This window comes from Pterocles gutturalis, unplaced genomic scaffold, assembly GCF_000699245.1.
Source record: "Pterocles gutturalis isolate BGI_N339 unplaced genomic scaffold, ASM69924v1 scaffold16513, whole genome shotgun sequence".
Classification (NCBI taxonomy): Eukaryota; Metazoa; Chordata; class Aves; order Pterocliformes; family Pteroclidae; genus Pterocles; species Pterocles gutturalis.
Genome location: NW_010125882.1, coordinates 1 through 19,110, shown reverse-complemented (window position 1 = coordinate 19,110; position 19,110 = coordinate 1). Strand labels below are relative to the sequence as shown.

General features: G+C 37.5%; 1 protein-coding gene across 1 annotated transcript; it reads left to right on the top strand.

Moving 5' to 3' along the window:
- Positions 1 to 2,418: 2,418 nt before the first annotated feature.
- Positions 2,419 to 17,706, top strand: CENPK (centromere protein K; the record flags this gene model as incomplete). Its single annotated transcript, XM_010078763.1, has 7 exons — positions 2,419 to 2,520; positions 4,566 to 4,622; positions 9,057 to 9,126; positions 15,560 to 15,606; positions 16,981 to 17,063; positions 17,184 to 17,282; positions 17,574 to 17,706. Coding segments are annotated over 7 exons (591 nt in total), but the record flags the coding sequence as incomplete, so codon positions are not given.
- Between the last annotated feature and the right edge of the window lie 1,404 nt (positions 17,707 to 19,110).

Sequence of the window (19,110 nt, the reverse complement as noted above, 5' to 3'; positions counted from 1 at the left end):
GGGGCCGCGGGGCTACTGGGAAGGGAGTGGGCTGGGGTCTGTGCGCGCGCCTGGCTGCTCCGCCGGGGGAGAGGCCGCGTTCAGCCCCAGCCTGCGAGGGGTCGCCTCCTTGCCCGAGTTTTTCAGTCGCAGGCGTAGTTCTTGGGTTTATGTTCGGGAGAACTGGAGCTCTTGTCGTGTTACTTGCATCCTGCTTGTATTCTTTTTCTTGCTAAGGTGAACTCCCGGTTTTCTTTTTTTTCTTCTCTATCACTTTTCCCAGGGCTTACCATTCTTGCCTCTGAAATTCTTTCAGTAGTTGGTCGCTTTGTATTTGTTGACATGAAACATCTCCCATAAAGCTTGCCTAGTTACTTGGCCACCATAGAGCCTACAGTGCACGCTTGTCCCTGCGTGTATTTTTTACCTAATTATATAGCTTTAAGGTGAGGTGAGAAGGAATAACATGTTGAAAGTGGAATGCATTAATTTTAGAGACTTCAAAAAAAGAGTCCTCAGTTTTCAAATATGGTGTACAAATAGAAACCTAACTTTACCATACAGAAATAAGGAAAACTGCAAGCTACAAGGAAAAACATCTTAATGTGACACTTTGATGTGTATACCTTATAAGGTAATTAACAGCACAGTACTAGGGACCACAGGTCAGTTTGGCTTGTGCTACAGAGGCCTGTAATATCTCTTCATAATATCTATTTTTTCAAACTTTGTGTAAAATCAATCATGGAAATTTTGAAGGTTCACAGTAATAAAATCACTATAATAATTTCAATTTTTGGGGGGGGGCTACGTACTCAGACATTTATTTCATATAATGTTTTCATGTTGATGGGTCATATTATTGCAGGGGGACACAGGGAGATGGGACTCCTTATTCCACCCTGAGACGCCTTTCAAATTTCCTAAGGTTATATCTTTTATTTTTTTTCCCTTTGTTTTTTTCCTATTCAGGCCTTCTTAGCTCTGATGCTGAGCCTTTTGGCCGTGATGAAAATTAATGTGCTCAGGCTTCTTTTGTTTGTTTGTTTGTGTCCTAGACACTTCTTGGTCTGAGAAAAGTACATTGCATCTCAGGACTGCTTAGTTTCTTTATTAGCCTTCTGTGGGAGACTTTGCTGGAGGCATTTCAGAAGTCTTAAATAAATAATGTGAACTAGTTCTCTTTTATGTTATGGAGACATTCCAAGACTCTTAAGAAGATAATGATTTTCCTTTGCAAAAACTGTGCTTGTTAGACTTTATCAGATCATGGCAATCCAGACTTTCTAGCGCTCTGTTTTTAATTATTGATGCAGCAAATTTGCCAGGAAGGTTTAGTAGAAGTATTACTACCACTCAGTTCTCTACAATACTTCCAGTGTTCACTGAGGCATTCTGATATTATTTCTTAGCCACTCTATTATGGCATGCTTCAGAAGGAGCAGTTGAATATTTCACTGCTTTTAAATTATTTATTTGTTCAACATATTTTTCTCTGATGCCTCATTTTTGTTCTGAAAAGGAACAAAGTGTTGACTTAGGAATTTATGCATCATTAAGAAAGCAGAGATGTGTTTTTCTTCTTCAGATGTTTATCTTTTTTAATGTCTCCTTGTAATCTCTACCTATTTGGTGGGCTTAGTGATCCATTTAAGTATTTTTAAAGGCTTCCTGCATCTTGTACAGTTAGGAAATTGCTCTGGGTTGTTTTAGCTTAAAAAAAAATCCCTTTGAGTGCCATTTTGGCCCTTCTTTTTTTTCCCCCTGTTAATTGCTGTTGTCATTTATGTATTTCTTTATAGATTAACTAGGATTATATTTCTGAATTTGTATGTTTCTACTTGATCCAGCAGTTTCTCAAACTTTTTAATTTAACTTGTGATGATTTTTGTCTTGGCTGTCTGGTGCCCTCTTTACTTGGTCACCTGCATATATTTCAAGTTTTTTTGTTGTTTGTTTTTCTTGTAACCTCCAGGACACTTGACTTCAGTGTCTTTGATTAACAAATAAAAATTATCATAAGGAGAAATAGATTGGGACACTTATTAGAAGACAGAGTAGCAGTAACTGTGCTTAAGAGCTTTGCAGATATATGGAAGAAAAGCATGGCTTTGTAGATGTATACCTATTCTCTCATTGTTTCTTTATTGAAGTTGTCAGAAAATAAAAAAAAGCTATTGTGTATAATCAAAGCAGTTTAAAAAATTTAGGGCTTTGTGATTCAATTTAAAAAAAAAATCTAGGGCCTTCAAATTTTGTTATAGTAGTATGGTTAGCTGGGTTATACTGAATGATTGAGTGCTGTCTAGAAATATAGGAGAGCTAACTGAAAGCTTTAGATTCAAAGGGATTTTTGCCTAAAGTAGCAGGTATGATTTAGTAATCTGTTAATAATTATTGTAGGTCTACATGATAACTATTCTATTTGCTTCTTAATAGTTTCGATGCTTACCAGAAATCACTGAGGACTTGGCTTGTCCTGAAAATGACAAGGAAAAACTCTTCTATGAGTGTGAGAGTATTTGGAAGCAGATGGAAGAGGTATGCAAATCACAAATGTTAGAATAGTTTCATTGTAAACTTTCCTCAGCATTTTTTTGTTCATATCCCCATCTTTCACTGCATGCTTGCCTCACCCTCTCCAAAGAAATCAGCACAACAACACAAGGAAAAAAAAAAAAGCAGGGGGTGGAGGTAGTGGAAGATCTTCAAAAGGGCCAAAGGTAGAAGTGGTGGCAGGGGTGAAGAATGCCTTGCAGTATTAGACTTTGTTTACAGTGTGCTGATGTTACAATGTAGTTAAATAGAATGGGAGTATATGTTAAAACTAGGGAAAATTAAACAACTTGCTTGTGTTCTGGTAGTACCAGCACACTGAGACTTGAGATCCTTCTCTCTTCAACCTCATGGAAGATGGGATTCAACTACTGTTCGCAAGTATTTTGTATCCTAAAGGACAGATGGAATGGGATGAGAAAGAGGCTTAGAAGAATGATTATGTTAACATATGCTCCTGCAAACTGACAGTTACATCCTCAAGAACAAAATATATATCTCTCAATATATGGTCCAATATGCTAATAATAACATTTTAGAGTGATTTGGTTTTATTTATAGGAATCCCAGGAAGATAAACTTATAGCAGGTCTGTGGAAATGCTGTACATCCTAGAAGATTCTTCTGAGTCTGATGAAAACTCATGTTCTGCATTATATTTTGACTGTCTTAATTGCTTCACTCAATTTTTTGTTATTTATATGCTGTTTGCTTGAGTTCTACTCTGTAGATTCAAAGCATTAAAAGTATCAGAAACTGAAGTAAAAGCACTTCCAAACTTAAAGTTGAACAAATTATAGACAATCAACAGTGCAAAACTTTACAGAATTAGATTTAAAAAAATAAATGTGATTTTTATTTGTTGTTACATTTAAACATATTAGTATTGAACGAGTGGCAGGGAATCCTGTATTTAGGTTTCTGATATACTGTAGTAAGTTACCAACAGAAATTTCATTTGGCACCACTTCAGAGGATGTGAACTTTCTTTGAAAATTTCAAAGTAGAAGGGATATCAGAATGTTTGTTATTTTGAATTTAATTGAAAATCTTTGATATCTTGTATCTCTTTCCCATCATCCCCAAAACACTACAGGAAATGGCAATGTGTGTTATTTTGGGAAGTTGATAAAAACAGCAGGATTTTTATTACTTTGATTGTTGCATCCTCGATGTACGTATCTTTCAGCTAAAAGTTTAAAGAGTCATTGAATTAGCTCCTACATTATATGGTTTATGATGTAATGTTTCAATGATTGTGTATCAGCATTAGCAGTTTTTATTGGAGAAATCCTATATTGTGTTTTGATTCTAAAACATTAACAGCAAGGTTTCCAAAGTAGTTTTACTGCGTAGTAGAATACATCCTGCTCTGTCATGGGGTGGGTTAAATTGCTGACAGTTATAAAACAAGAAAGTGTTTAGGCCATTTCTCCTGCTTAATCCTTGGATACTTTTTATGGCCTGGATTTCAGACTTGATATGCATCCCATGGCAGTCATGGGAGCTGATGTATTGCAATTCTAAAAATCAGACCATTTTTGAAGTGTACCGTGATATTGCCCTAAATCAGTTAAACTAAAAATATGTATTTGAATGTGATTGTTCTGTTTGGAGACCCTGGATGTTAGCAACAAGTGTGTTAACTTCTCAGCAGCTTCTCTATTCAGCCTTGTCCATGACTCTTTCTTCCCAGTTTGTCATGTTCTTCATCTGTTCAGTGTCTTTCCCCGTATCAGCTTTTCCCTCATAACTTGTCTTTTTTCTCGAATTGTACACCTTTTTTTAGCTCCTACTTTTCTACTTTTCAATTAAGTGAAGTTCTACTTTTTTACTGTGGTATGTTTTCAACATATTTCTGAAGTTGCTGTTCTGGGTGAGGCTCTGAGGGATGTGGTAGAAGCCAAGCCAAAACTCTTTTTTTTTCCTGGATTAAACAACTTTTGTTGGAATTTCTAAGCATCATGTTTCTTTCTTATGAAAGGGAAGAGTAAGTAAACATTGTTTGTTTTGTTTGTTTTTCTACCAAGTGTCAGAGCAAGCTAATGCTTCTAAGAATGGAAACACCGCCAAAATCAGATGCCAAGGTAAGACAGTACTTTATTCTATGCGAAATATTTAGTTTTCTGTACAGATATGGTATGTTTCCAAAATAAGGAAACTAAGTTATCTTCACTTACTCTCTAAAGCTGACAGCTTTACTCTTATTAACTTTGGAGCTTTATTGTAAAGTATGTGTCTAGCAAATACTGAGAAGTTGCATTTATGTATAGCAAAAAGGTTACATGCAGTCCTGCCATGCAACAGATAAATAACTAACATAGACAGCAAAATGCTTCTTGTGCACCTGCACACTAGCAAAGAAGTTGAAAAGTCCTTGGTTAAATGTAAACATTGCTTGTCAACAACTAAAAACATCAGTATGTTATCCACATTCTTCTCAGCACAAATCCAAAGCATAGCCTCTTACTAGCTACTCTGAAGAAAGTTAAATGTCCTAGCTGAAACCAGGACAGGTACATAACTTCAATATCCATTTGGACTATTTCCTAATCAGTGTATATGTAATTTGTGAAACTGTATATGGATCCCTTTAGTTTTACTCTAACTTTGTATTTGCAACTTACAGTTGTTCCCCATTTGTGTCTGTTGTTACGAAACTGATGTGCTTGAATTACAAGTGAACTGAGTGGTGCTGAGTGCATGAACGTGAGCTCCTGTATCCCTCAAATTTTGCAGAACGTGGAAAAAGGCAATGCTTACTTGTTTGGAAATTCTAAATAGGAACCTTTAAAATAGAATTTATATGAGGACCCCAAATTTGGAAAGTATAAATAGTTACACATTGGACTGCTTGGGTGAAATATGTAGGCCTTATAAATCTCCATCTCGCGTGATTTAGAGTATTTAGATGGATAATTCAATATCTTGACTGAATAATTGACAAAAAGAGCACTTTTCTTCAGAGATGTATCTGTTGAATACATTCAGCTGTTTAATTACTATGTAATTACTGACATTAATCTCTTGCTAGAAATAAACTATGTTCTAAACTGGTATTTAATCAGAATAAAGAAATCAAGATGCATGTTCAAATGCATGAAATACGATGTTTTTCTCCTTTTAGGACTCTAGGTGAAATTCTATAAGTAGAAATGAAGTTTGTATAATTTTAATTGGGTGTAGATTGGGGTTTTTGTGTTTCTTTGCAGCTTTACTGAAGCACATCATACCTGTGTAATTAATACTTAAACTTTTGAGATACGCTTTTCTTGAAAACTGTCATAGCAAGACAATGGTTAAATGGAGTTGCAAAAGTAAAGATTAAATTAAGATTACACTTCATGATAGAGAATAAGGAGGAGAGGAAAAGGTCATGTTGTCCTCTGTCACCAGCTTTCATGGGATCTTATTGCAACCTAACATAGGCACTTACATGGACCTAGGAAATGACAGACCTGCTAGTCTAATGACCATACCTGGAAAAATTCTGGAGAAGATAACATTGGGTGCCATTGAAATACATTTAAAGAATAATCCAATCAGCAGGCACAGTCAACATGGGTTCACAAAGGGAAAGTCTTGTTTAACTAGTTTGATATCCTTCTATGATAAGCTCACCTGCCTAGTGGATGAAGGGAAAGGCAGTGGTTGTTCATATGGATTTTAGTGAGGCTTTTGATACTGTCCCTCACAGCATCCTTCTAGACAAGTTGTCCAACTGTAGGATGAGCGGGTTCATGGTGCACTGGGTGAATAACAGGCTGAGGGCAGAACTCAAAGGGTTGTAGTGAATGGAGCTACATCTGGCTGGCGACTGGTCACAGAAATGGGGCTCAATTCTAGGGCCAGTTCTGTTCAATGTATTTATCAATGATCTGGATGCAGGAGTTGAATGCACCATTATCAAGTTTGCTGATGATACCAAATTGGGAGGTGCTGCTGACTCTTGAGGGACAGGAGGCCTTGCAGAGCCACGTAGATAGGTTGTAACATTGGGCAATCATCATCAATGGCATGACATGTAAAAAGAACAAACACCAAATTCTGCAGTCGGGACAGAGTAATGCTGGGCACAAGTATAAACTAGGAGAGGAGCGGCTGGAGAGCAGCCCTGCAGAAAGGGATCTGGGGGTGCTGGTTTGTCACTAAGCTCAGTGTGAGCCAGCACTGCGCCCTGGCAGCCCAGAGGGCAACTCAGATCCTGGGGTGCATCAAACACTGTACAACCAGCTGGCCAAAAGAGGTGATTATCCTGCTGTATTCAGTGCTGGTGTGGCCTCACCTTGAGTACTGTGGGAAATTCTAGGCCCCACAATTTAAGGTGGATCTGAAGGTCCTTGAATGCATCCAGAGGAGGGCAACAAAGCTGGTGAAACAGCAGGAAGGCATGTCCTATGAGGAGAGGCTGAGGACACTGGGTTTGTCGAGTTTGGAGAAAAGGAGGCTGAGGGGCAACCTCATTGCCCTCTATACCTTCCTGAGGGGAAGTGGAGAGGGAGGTGCTGAGCTTTTCTCCTTGGTATCCAGTGATAGGACACATGGGAATGGTTCAAAGCTGTGCCAGGGGAGGTTAAGACTTCACATTAGGAAACATTTCTTTACCGAGAGGGTGGTCAAACACTGGAACAGGCTTCCTAGAGAGGTGGTGGATACCCCAAACCTGTCAGTGTTGAAGAGGCATTTGAACAATCCTCTCAATAACATGCTTTAACTATTTTTTTTCAGCCCTGAATTGGTCAGGTGGTTGGACTAGATGATTCTTGTAGGTCCCTTCCAATTGGACCTATTCTATTCTGCTTTCATTGTAGCTGGCAAAGAAGCTATGTTTTTTTCCTTGCTGTTGACCTTGTCACTAATGTTTCATTCCTTAATCACCTCAAGACTGTAATCTTGCAATTTACTCTCTGTGGTTTGATCCTGTAAGTTTGGGGGCTGATTCTGGTCTATGAGCTAATGCATTACTTATTGAGCAGAATATTTTGCTAGGAATGTATACAGAGCATGAGAGAGCGACATCTGATGTACATACTTGCTGTATGTATTTGACTGTTAAAAAGACGGTCCTTGATTTAAGGTTGCTGAACAGCAGTGTTAGTTTATTTCAGAGTTTTTTGTCCAGTTACTGAAGTATCCAGAACATTTTGTACAGCCTTTTTTCTCAAGTATAAAGGAATAAAGAATGAGCTGATGGTATTGTCACAAATAGTCCTCTATTACAAAAGAGGTGGCACCACCTGATCTAGAAAATGAGAAATGTTTGGATGGTGATTATTTCTTTTGTTTTGGATTTGTTTTATTTTCCTGTATTTTTAGAAGGTTGTCTTTAGAAGATGCGTTTTATAAAGTTCTTTTGAGTGGTGAAACTCTAAACTTAAGTTGTCAATTCTTTGTATTTTTATTATAAGAACTTGGCTGGTGAGTCTTAGCATATTTTCTTTTTAGTTGATGAAAAGCCAAATGCAGTCTTCAGTGCTTTCTATGGAATGCTTGAGCATATCAGCAGTACCTTTTGTAATTAAATGTATGTCCTCAAGTTGCACCAGTTGAGGTTTAGGCTAGATATTAGAAAAAATTTCTTCACTCAAAGAGAGATCAGGCATTGGAACAGGCTGCCCAGGGAAGTGGTGGAGTCACCATCCCTGGAGGTGTTCAAGAAACGTGTAGATATGGTGCTTAGGGACATGGTTTAGTGAGTTAGGTGGTGGTGGGTTGGACTTGATGATCCTTGAGGTCTTTTCCAACCTTAATGATTCTATTCTATTCTATATGCTTGATTTATTATCGATTACTTGTAATATTTTGTCTATATGTAATTTACAATGTGTTTGAAGAAAGATAATAGGTTTAGTCCTCAGTTTCAGGAAGTGGAATACTAATAATGAATATATTCTTTCTCCAGAACATAGTAAGATATTAAAGTAAGTTCATTTTTAAAAAATCTGTGGTTGTTTAGTTTGCAGGTTTTCATTAAGCTTTTCTGAACTGGTGTTTTTTCTTATTGCTCCTATATTTTTAGTGATTACAGTAAGCTTGAGCAGTAATTATAAAGCATTTTTTGTTGAGTCCTCAGTTAAGGTTTTGATAGAAGGTGTATTTATCTACTGCTTTTTTGGAAGCCAGTCTTTTGTTTAGTCATAGCACATATCAAGCGCAGTCCATTTAACTTGAAATGTGTATCAACCACGAATCTAAGGAGGAGTGGGAATGTGAAGTATTGTCATGGGTTCTAATGGCTCATCTTCAGTTGTGGTCATTATCTGATACCACAGAGGAAATTAGGGGGGAAATACCAACTCTGACTACTTCTGACTTCCCCCTTTTAAAAAAAGAATAAAAATGTTTCTTGATCCCTGCAAGTAGCTTTTTAAATCTTTTGAAGGAATAAGGGCTCTATTATAATAGATATTCCTCTGTTTTCTGCTGTATAAATTAATAACTGAATTTCTATCCCGTTCTATCTCATTTACTCCAATGCAACTCAACACACTTCAAGAGATGCTTCTTTTCTTATTATACAGCTTCACTTCTTAGTGACACGAATGAAAGCTTTAGCAGTGGAATGTAAACAATGGCAAAAAAGTCCTGAAGGTAAGTAACTGCTTCCATGTAAAGTATGCTAACATAAACTTTTGCAAAGTCTCTTTATCTAAGCATCTTAACCTATGTATATATTGAATGTCTGCTGATAGTATTTTTGTACAAAAACTACAATAAATACTTCCCACAGCATCTATGTTTAGTTTCTATATTCTTTTTACACTTCAGTTCTAAATGAACTTAGCATGCAAAGTGAGTTCTACTATAACTCGATCTTATTATTCTGGACAAATAAGTGCATGATTCATACTACCATTCATCAGTCAGTTAAATGGAAAAATAACTGTTAGCAAATCTCCTAACAAAATAACAGAAGTTCATTATGCTGTTACTCTCCTTCAGGCTTCTCCTTTCTGTGATCATTTCTTCTCCATCTGTCCTGGGTTCACATAGATAGATATCTGTTTATCTATATGGATATCTCATGATACACAAGACAGTTGCTCACCACCCGGAACCCATGCTCAGTCATTTCCAAGCTGAAACTACCTACTACCCCTGTCAGCGGCTCTGGCTGTGCCCTTCTCCCAGCTTCTTGTGAAAATTAACCCTATCCCAGCCGAACCCAGGACACCATATTTAATCTATATTTCCTTTTTAGCACAGAACTACTTTGGCAAAGAATGTGTTCATTTTGTCTTTTAAGAAGTTGATGTGTGTTTTTGTATTTGCAAGTATTGCTAATAAACTAATAATAATTTACCCAGACATATTTTTAACCATACGTCCTCTTTTTTTTATTACTGTTTCACGAAATTGTGTTGTAATACTATGTACTATCTGAAACTTTGAAGCAAACCTTTAGTGGTAAGCCCATTACACTGTAATAAAGTATCTAGCTTGGATTTAACAGGTGTAGGAGATTTCAGGTCAAGAAAAGGTAGTAAGGTAGTAAAAGACACTTCAGGTTTTTTTAACAACACAGGAATCCAGATCGCTTATTGATCCTGAGAATCACAAACCACTGAAACACATGTCTCTCTTATAATTGTGAGGCATTATCAGTCAAAAGGTGTAAATTCCTCAGTTCTTCAAAATTATTTTTGTACATAAGCATCAGTGCAGACTGATTTAACTCTGTTGGAAAGCTGATGTGGCCAGACACTGAAAATAAAACCATCCAGAATCTAATTGTGAGTAATCTGTTTTTTCAGATGTCCCATTTTGAGACTCCTAAAGCAGCTTACACTATGCTATCATTAGTATTCTGGTAGCACTCACTGTTATCTCTCCTGTCAAGGATCCATTAGCACCTTTCAACCCAGTGAAACTTATTAGTTAATCTTTAAATGAATACATTGACTCATTTTAATATTTTTATGCTAGAGGAAGCTTGGGGTTTTTTGGTGTTTACAAAATTATAGGAATGTGTTTTAGATAACAAATGGTGATTTCCAATATTTTATCATTTGGCCAAATTGCAGCGCATTTTCAGATGAACATTAAAGTAACTTGTCCAGCTTCTTTCAAAGTTGTTGTACTTGCTGTATATTGTGATCAAGTAATAGGGGCTAAAAAAATGTATTCTTTCTTATAAATAGATATTGTTGCTCTATTAGAATAAATTCAGACTTCATGTGCTTTGTAAGCCTGTCTCAACCTCAAATGCTTCTTAGAGGTATGTAGACCAAAAGCATGACATTGAATGAATTTGGGAAATACAGGTTCTTGGCTGCTGCTCATGAATAAGTTGCTGGCTTAAAGCAAATGAATTGAAAGCACTTCCATTTTTTTTGTCTGGGTAAAAAACCTGGAGATGTAAGGTTTCCTTACTAAAATACGTAATTAGTTTAAACTTCAAGCTATTTGCTTAAAAATATTATTGGGGCTTGAACTATTTTTTTTGGCTTGCTGACTTGCTTTGTTCAACCATTCTTACTTGTTCCCAAGTGATAAAATTTATTATTGGAAATCTTCATTTCATACTAGATAAATGATCTATGCATATTATAATGCAAATGGTGTTTTGCAGCCAAAGCTTTGCCTTTTTGTCTACCTTTCTGACGGAAGAAAGAAGAAGTTGCTGCTAAGAATTTGAAGAGAGTTACAGGGCTTGTATGAAAATGAAGAGTCTACTGTGGTTACATCTTCTCTCTGTCTTCGTTCCTTTCTACCTGCTCTTTGTTTTGAAGGAGGAATTACTTAATTGAATACATTGTCTGAATTGATCTAAATAGGAATAGCAGAAATACTCATTTTATACAATTTACTGATAGAGCGTGAATATCAGGCTGTCTTGTTACTTTGGTTTCTGCTTTTAGTAATGACCAGCTCATTTCTTGTAAATGAGGGCCTGTCAGCATTTCAATTTTAAACCTTATTTTCACAGGTTATAAATTGGCAGGTCTGCATTTCTTTGGGCACAATATTGGCAAAGAGACTTGAATCCACAACACAGATTTTATTTTTGCAAAGCTTTTACTTCTGTCTCTTGTTCTTTCTCAATTTCTGGTACTATTTACATAGCTCTAGAGCTGCTAAATCAGCTGAATTAAAACTTTTTAACAAGCATTTGGCTCATAAAAATAGAATTTAACTTTTACCTTTGCAAAATAAGAAGGTGGAAGCAACCATATTTTAAACCATATAAAACAGTTTTGGTCTCTGCCTAATTTCTGTTTTTCTTTGTAAAATATTGATATTCTGCTAAACTACTCTTGTTTTAATAGGAGTTTCTGTATAAACTTGTGCATAGTACTTGCTTTTACATTCCTAACATCTGTTAGTATTTTGCTTCGTAATTGTACTATGTATCACTAGGCAATTTATTTGACATTTGATTTTTGCAAATGTAGTGATTTATAACTGAAAAAGCTTTAACTGGTAGTAGATAGAGCAACCTGTATTTTTTACAGTAGCAGCTGCCACAAATGTGTTGTCTCTGTCTTAGATCTGCACTGTTCCTTCACTAAATTTGGGTCAGTAACTTCTTTCCTAGGAGGATGTGGCCTTCTATTCTGATACACAATATGAATAGTGAATGGGAAGAACATATGCAGGATTAGGTGTCTAAAAATGAAGTGTTAGAAATCAATAGTAGAAATTGATAGTGAGGACTGACAATAATCGGGGCGGGGGGGGAATGCACATGATTTGTGGCGGGAGCAAGAGTTGTATGGGTTTCTTCAAACGTGCCAGTGAATGTGAATAAAAGCGCCACAGTGAATTTTATGATGTGTATGAAGGATATTCATGTCATTAGGGAAATCTTGCTCTAATAATAGCACAGACTGCTGCCTCCCGCAGCTCTTAAATAGAAACTTAATTTGTAAGCATTCTACTCAAATTTTATGTCATGGTTTAGAGACAGTAATTTAAGTAAAAGGGATTTTATTGTGATGGAATTTAATGCATTTTGAATTCAGTAGTTTTCATAGAAGCTTAGAACACCAGCTTGGAAGGGGCCTCAAGGATCATCTGGTCTAACCTTTCTTGACAAAAGCACAGTGTAGACAAAATGGCTGTTGTGGTTTAACCCTAGCCATCAGCTGAGCACCACCCAGCCACTTGCTCAGTTGCCCCCAGTGGCATGGGTGGGAGAATCAGAAGAGTAAAAGTGAGAAAACTCAGGGGTTGAGATAAACATAGTTTAATAAATAAAGCAAAAGCTGTGTGCACATGCAAGGCAAAACAAGGAATGCATTCACTACTTCCCATTGGCAGGCAGGCGTTCAGCCATCTCCAGGAAAGCAGGGCTCCATCACACACAACGATTACCTGGGAAGAGAAACACCACAACTCTGAACATCTTCCCTTTCATGACATCATATGGCATGGAATATCCCTCTGGGCAGCTGGGGTCAGCTGTCCTGGCTTCATCCCCTCTCAGCTTCTTGCACACTCCCAGGCTACTTGCTGGTGGGGTGGTGTGAGGAGCAGAAAAGTCCTTGACTCTGTGTAAGCACCGCTCAGCAATAATAAAAACATCCCTATGTTATCAACACTGTTGCCAGCAGAAATCCAAAAGTTAGCCCTATACTAGCTACAATGAAGAAAATTAACTCTGTCCTAGCCAAAAGGCAACACAAGGGCCCAGTACGTGGTCCAGCCAAATGTTAAGTTTCTGATGTTGGGAAATCCCCCCCCTTCCCTGGGAAGATTGTTCCAATGGCTGATTTTTCTCATTGTGAAAAATTTTCCTCTTGTATCCAATCAGAATCACCTCAGGAGTAACTTGTATCCACTACCCCTCCTCTTTACCATGTGATTCCTTGAAAAAAGGGAGTCTCCATCTTTGTAGCCACCCTTTAAATACTGGATCATGGTGATAAGGTCTGCTCTAAGCCCTCGTCTCTCAAGGCTGAACAAACCCAGTTCTCTTGGCCTGTCCTCATATGGCAGGCTTTCCAGTCCTTTTGTCACCTTTGTGGCCCTTCTCTGGACCCTCTCCAGCCTGTCACATCTTTTTTGCACAGCAGGGATGGACACTGAACACAGTGTTCCAGGTAACAAGTATTCAGCCTGACAAGTGCTGAATAGAGTAAGATAATGACAACTTTATCTCTGCTGGCAATGCCCTTGTTGATGCAACCCAGCATCCTGGTGTCTTTCTTTGCCACAGCAGCACACACTTCACTCATACTGAGCTTGTCCACCAGGACCCCCAGGTCCCTTTCTTCAGAGCTGCTCCACAGCCAGGTAGTTCCCAGCCTGTGCTGCACTCGTGGATTATGTTTTCTCAGGTGCAAGACCTTACACTTGTCCTTGTTGGACTTCATAAGGTTCTTGTTAGCCCACTCTTCCAGCCTATCCAGGTCTTCCTACAGGGTGGCTCTTTCTTCCAAAATGTCCACTTCCCCACTCAGTTTGGTATCGTCAGCAAACTTCATCAGGGTACACTTGATCCCATCATCCAGATGACTTATGAAGATATTCAACAGCGTTGAGCCCAGTATTGATGCCTGGGGGACCCTGCTTGTGACAGGCTGCCAGTTTGGAAAGGAGCTACTGACCACCACGTTCTGGGTGTGGCCTGTTAGCCAGTTCCCAACCCACTGTACAGACCACTTGTCTAGACCATAACGCATCAGTTTCTCTAGGAGAAGGCTGTGGGAAACCCCATTGAAAGCCTTGGAGAAAACCAGATAGACAGAGTCTACTGCTCAACCCACATCAACCAAGCAGGTTACTTTGTTTGTAGAAGGTGATCAGGTTTGTCAAGCACAGTTTGCCCTTGTTGAATCTGTGCTGGCTTTTCTCAATCATGTGCTTTATTTGTGATAGCCTCTAGGAGGATTCATTCCATAACTTACCCAGAGACTGAAGTAAGACTGATGGGCCTATAATTTCCTGGATCCTCCTTTAAGCCCTTCTTGTAGATAGGGGTGACGTTAGCCTTCTTCCAGTCCTCTGGGACATTCACCAATCTCCTGATTTTCACCTCAGAACAAACACTACTTTTGAAACTACTAATCTGAGCCTTCTCAAAATTTGTGGAGATAAAAATACCAAAACTGTACTTTTATGAATGTATGAAATCAACTGTATTGTATTAGGACATTTAATGGTTTTATCAGAGGGTTAAGGGTTTTCCTTTTTGTTAAAGGAAAAGCTTTTATTGAAGTAATTATGTTTGTTAAGAATGGCGATTTGGAGCCCAAGCTTGCACAAAAAATATCCCCGTCATAGTAAGATTTAAATGTGTTCGAGTAGCTTTTATTTCTCCTGTTAATAGAAAGATTCAAATGCTTTGCTTTTTAAAAAGTCATACATTTATGCGGATGCTGCAAGTTGACATGGAACTGAGTCCACTGAAGGCTAATGAATACAACAATTCAGTTTTTTTATTCAGAAAATCCATGAGCCATAAATCACTGCATTTTGCAGAAGCATTCTGGGGAAACATTACCACATCCTTGAATAGTACCATACTTTCCCTTAAGTACTGCTGTTGCTTAGGATTGGAGTTAGGATATTGGCCTTGTTGGGCCTTCTTCTCCCTACATGTAGCTGCTCTTGTGAACAGTAAGGATGGTGACATGCTTTTTAAGTTCTTCAAATCCGATAGGTTTTAAAATGCTGATCAAGCATTTGGGAGGCTGTTTAACAAGGAATTGGAAGACTGGAAGTATTTGATTGCCTATATTGGTAATGTTGTTGGAATTCTTTCACTGAAAAAATCAGGCTTGCTTATCTTCAAGTATGATTGTACTTCACATTTCAATATTATGGGCCTAAGCTAGTTCAGGTATAAAAAAATAACACAGGAGCATTAACACTGCAATGTTTTCAGTCTAATTTAATTTGCTGAAACTTGACAGTAGGTTAGCCCAGCAGGACAATACAAAATGTTGCTAAACTGCTGCTAACAGCCAAGCTGTTTTTTTTAGAGACTATACAAATTGCTCTCTAGTCAGGCTGCTTTTCAGTATAAAAAGTCTACATCATCCAATGCAAAAAAAACCCAATTCATTTTATTTTTCAGTGATTTCTACGGATCCAGATGTACTGTTAGAATTAGGAAAAGAAGAGGTAAGTCTTTTTGTTTGTTAAGAGATAATAACATTTGGTTGAAAAAGACTAAATGCAATTGCTGCATTTTGCTATGACTGCTCTTGTGATGGACTGCTGCTAAGACAGTGTATGTTTCTTCAGGCATTGTTTTTGTCCTAATGTTTATCTTCCACTCTAACTACTAAAATTTCCTAGTTGTAATGAATGATCTTTTAAACAAAAAGTTTTTTATATACTGCATTTCATGCTTGATATAAAATCGTGTAACATTTTATGTTACGATGTTACGCTGAAGAGTCAGTATTCTTAGATCTAGAGTTTGCAAATATTTTGTTGTGTTCTTCCAGCCTTGGAAGAAAGAGCAAGTCAAGAATGTGTTAGGGCTACCATTACACTATATTGATTGGACATTGGTATGCAAGATGACCTGAGAATATTCCTATGGCTATGGTTAAAAAAATAAACTTTTTTGTTTTCTTCTTCCTAGCAGCTTTCCTCCCTTTAGTGTCCCTTAAAACAGGGAACTCAGCTGCTGTTAAGAGTCACTATTAACAAATTGTTTGGTTACACACTTTCATTCGACTGTATTGCTATGGCACGTTTGAGCCAATATCTGAATTTGTGGCCTATTTTATTGAAAATTCCAGTTTTTTTCAGATGTTTCATATATAAAGCACAGAGGCTTCTGTAGGATATTTTCACAATTTTTATTTCTTTGAGCTAAATATAAAAGCTCTCATAGTTTGTATGGAAGGAAACAAAATACATCCAAATCCTAGGTTTATATTTTAAAAAACCCGTGAACTATTAGAAAAACTGCTTTGTAGAACATAATGCACTAATGAAAGACTGAGTCCACTGTTCCCTGTCTTCAGAAGTGTATACAGCTTCTGGCTGCAGTAGTTTTATTTCTCCCACTTTCCTCTTCCACATATGTCCATGTCACTGAAGACCATTTAATTCATGGATGCAATTAGTCTTTCTTTGCAGCATCTTTGTTTTCTGAGTGGTATGCATCTTATGTTGGTGTAATTAGCACAGATTCATTGTTGCAAAAAGCTGCAATGATTTGGACAATGCAGCCATGGTGCTGTGGATGTTTTCTCCTCTGTCTTTCATCAGATGAGCAGTTCCTATGTGTGCTCCATGATCTACTTCAGGTAAAATCAACTATGTTGTTTTACAGAGCTTCAATAAGACTGGTGACAGTAACATTTTAAATAGCCCCAGCTGGATTTAAAAATAGTATGTGCCGCTCTGTAGCCATATTTCTTAAGAAATTACAGATGATTTTGGCCCTCTTTACCAGATTTATGGATGTAGCCTTGCATAGAACAGATACTAAAGACTGGGCTATCTGCAAATTGTAGGTTTATTTTTACTTTTTTGTAGTTGCAGAAAGTACACAATTACCTTCAAATGGTGCTGTCAGCAGTTCAGGCAAAGAATAAAAAACTGGAAGAAGATCTGAAAAGGTAATACAATAATTTAGATTTAGGAATGCTGTAAGCTTTTTTACCACACTTTTTTTTTTTTTTACTGTCCAGGAAAACTAATCATCTCTTGTGCCATTTCCTCCTTTTCATGTTTCAAAGAGAAAAGCAGTGGCATGATGAACAGGAGCAAATACTAGATGTTCTTTCTAGAATTGAAGAAGAGACAAAAACCCAAGCTGAACAACTTTACAAACAAAGGTATTTCTACAGTGCTGAGTTTTTATATTGAAGAACTTAAAAATCAACAAGAGCAAATAAGTAAATAAATTCTTAAGTCATACTCCTTGTTTTGGTCAATAGATCAAATAATAACTCAGTAACCACTATTTGAAACATGGAAAATATTGGTACCTTCTGTTTATATCCTGAAAATATGTTGAACTTACAACAATAGAAAATACGGAAATTTTTTATGTAAGAAGAACTTGGTGATTATTTTATTGACTCTCATATTCTATTGCTATGTTTTAGAATTAGTTTGGCTACTAGAGAATTTCTTTACCTGAACAATGAATTGTCGAAACTAAAGGAATATAAGGAAGACCTCCTGGATGCTCTGTGTAAATTCCTAGAAGAACATTATCCCCTTCCAGAGAGAAGTGGGAGTGATAGAAAGATGGAGGTAAGATTTTTCTTAATAACTATTAAATTTGGAATGTTGCATTTCTATTTAATTAGATGCAATAGCTTTTTAAAGTCAATAGCATAGAATCTACAGTTGTATTTTGACATAGTATAGTTCTTACAGCTGATGCTTTATATTTAATTGGTATTTTTCAGGTTGGTTTATATTTAAGGCTGTTTCCAGCTGGATATTTTCTTTTTTAATTCATCTATCCTTTACCCAATGAGATGCATAGCTATGTATTGTATTTCCCACTGAACTGCAAGCTGTGCCAAATTTGGAAATGGTGAGGGGTTTGCTCCGAATTGTTCCATTTTCTTTTTTACTGGACTAGGCAAGTGGATTCTTATTTTTCTTGGCAAAGCAAATTCTAATTGTCTAACAATGTTTTTGGAACAATAATAAGGACAAGTGTTTATAATTACAGCGTACTTTGGAATGTTAGCCCTCAGTTTCTCTTCAGGCAAACTAGGCCAAAAATTATCTTAAAACTTCAGGGAAAATAGGCAGTCAGGGAGTATTTTGCATAATAAATTCAAAGTCTGCAGTAAAAATAAACCTTTTACCATTACTATTTGAAAGAATAGCTACAAAAATGGCAGGGGTTGGTTTTGATTTCAGACACGCTTAAGAATACAGAAGTAGAAAAGATTTCTTTAATCCAGTTCCCTGTTATTTCAGACAACCACGTAATATAATTTCTTTAATATTACCATTGAACTCCATTTTGAAACTAATTATTTTTCTTACTACTGTTCCTACTGGTTTTTTTTTTACAGTACCTCAGTACTCTGGTTAGAAACTGTCTCCTAACTTCCAGTCTAAATTTATTAGCCTCCAACAGAAATCCATGCATTCTTATGCCAGTCTTGTCCTTAGAATAGCTCTTTTTCTTTCCTGCGTTTATTCCTCCTGATATATTTCTAGACAGGAATCTTATACCCTCTATTTCTTTGTTTTCTAATTTGTTATGGTTTTGTGTGGTGGGTTTCTCTGGTAGCAGGGAGGGGCTACAGTAATGGCTCCTGTTAAGTAGCAGCTAAAGGTTTCCCTGGACTCCAGCTCTGCTGGTGGCAAGGGAGGGGTTACAGTGGTGGCTCCTGTAAGTGACTGCTAAGGGTTCACCCCCACCCCCAGCTCCAAGGGTTTAGTAACTGGGAGGGGAGTGGGGGAAGGAGTACCAAGGATCCAGCCCCTGTGAGAAACTGCTGGAAGTTTCCCCAGCTTCAGGCTGGACCCACCCCAGGCCAGGGCTGAGCCAATCGGCACCTCTGCCAATAACATATTGAAGAGGGGGCACAGAAGATGGGAGTTGGCGTGGCCCTGGGCAGGGCCTGTCTCGGGCAGACCTGCCCGGCTTCTGCAAACCAAACTGCCATAGCCCAAGCCTCCGCCATGGCT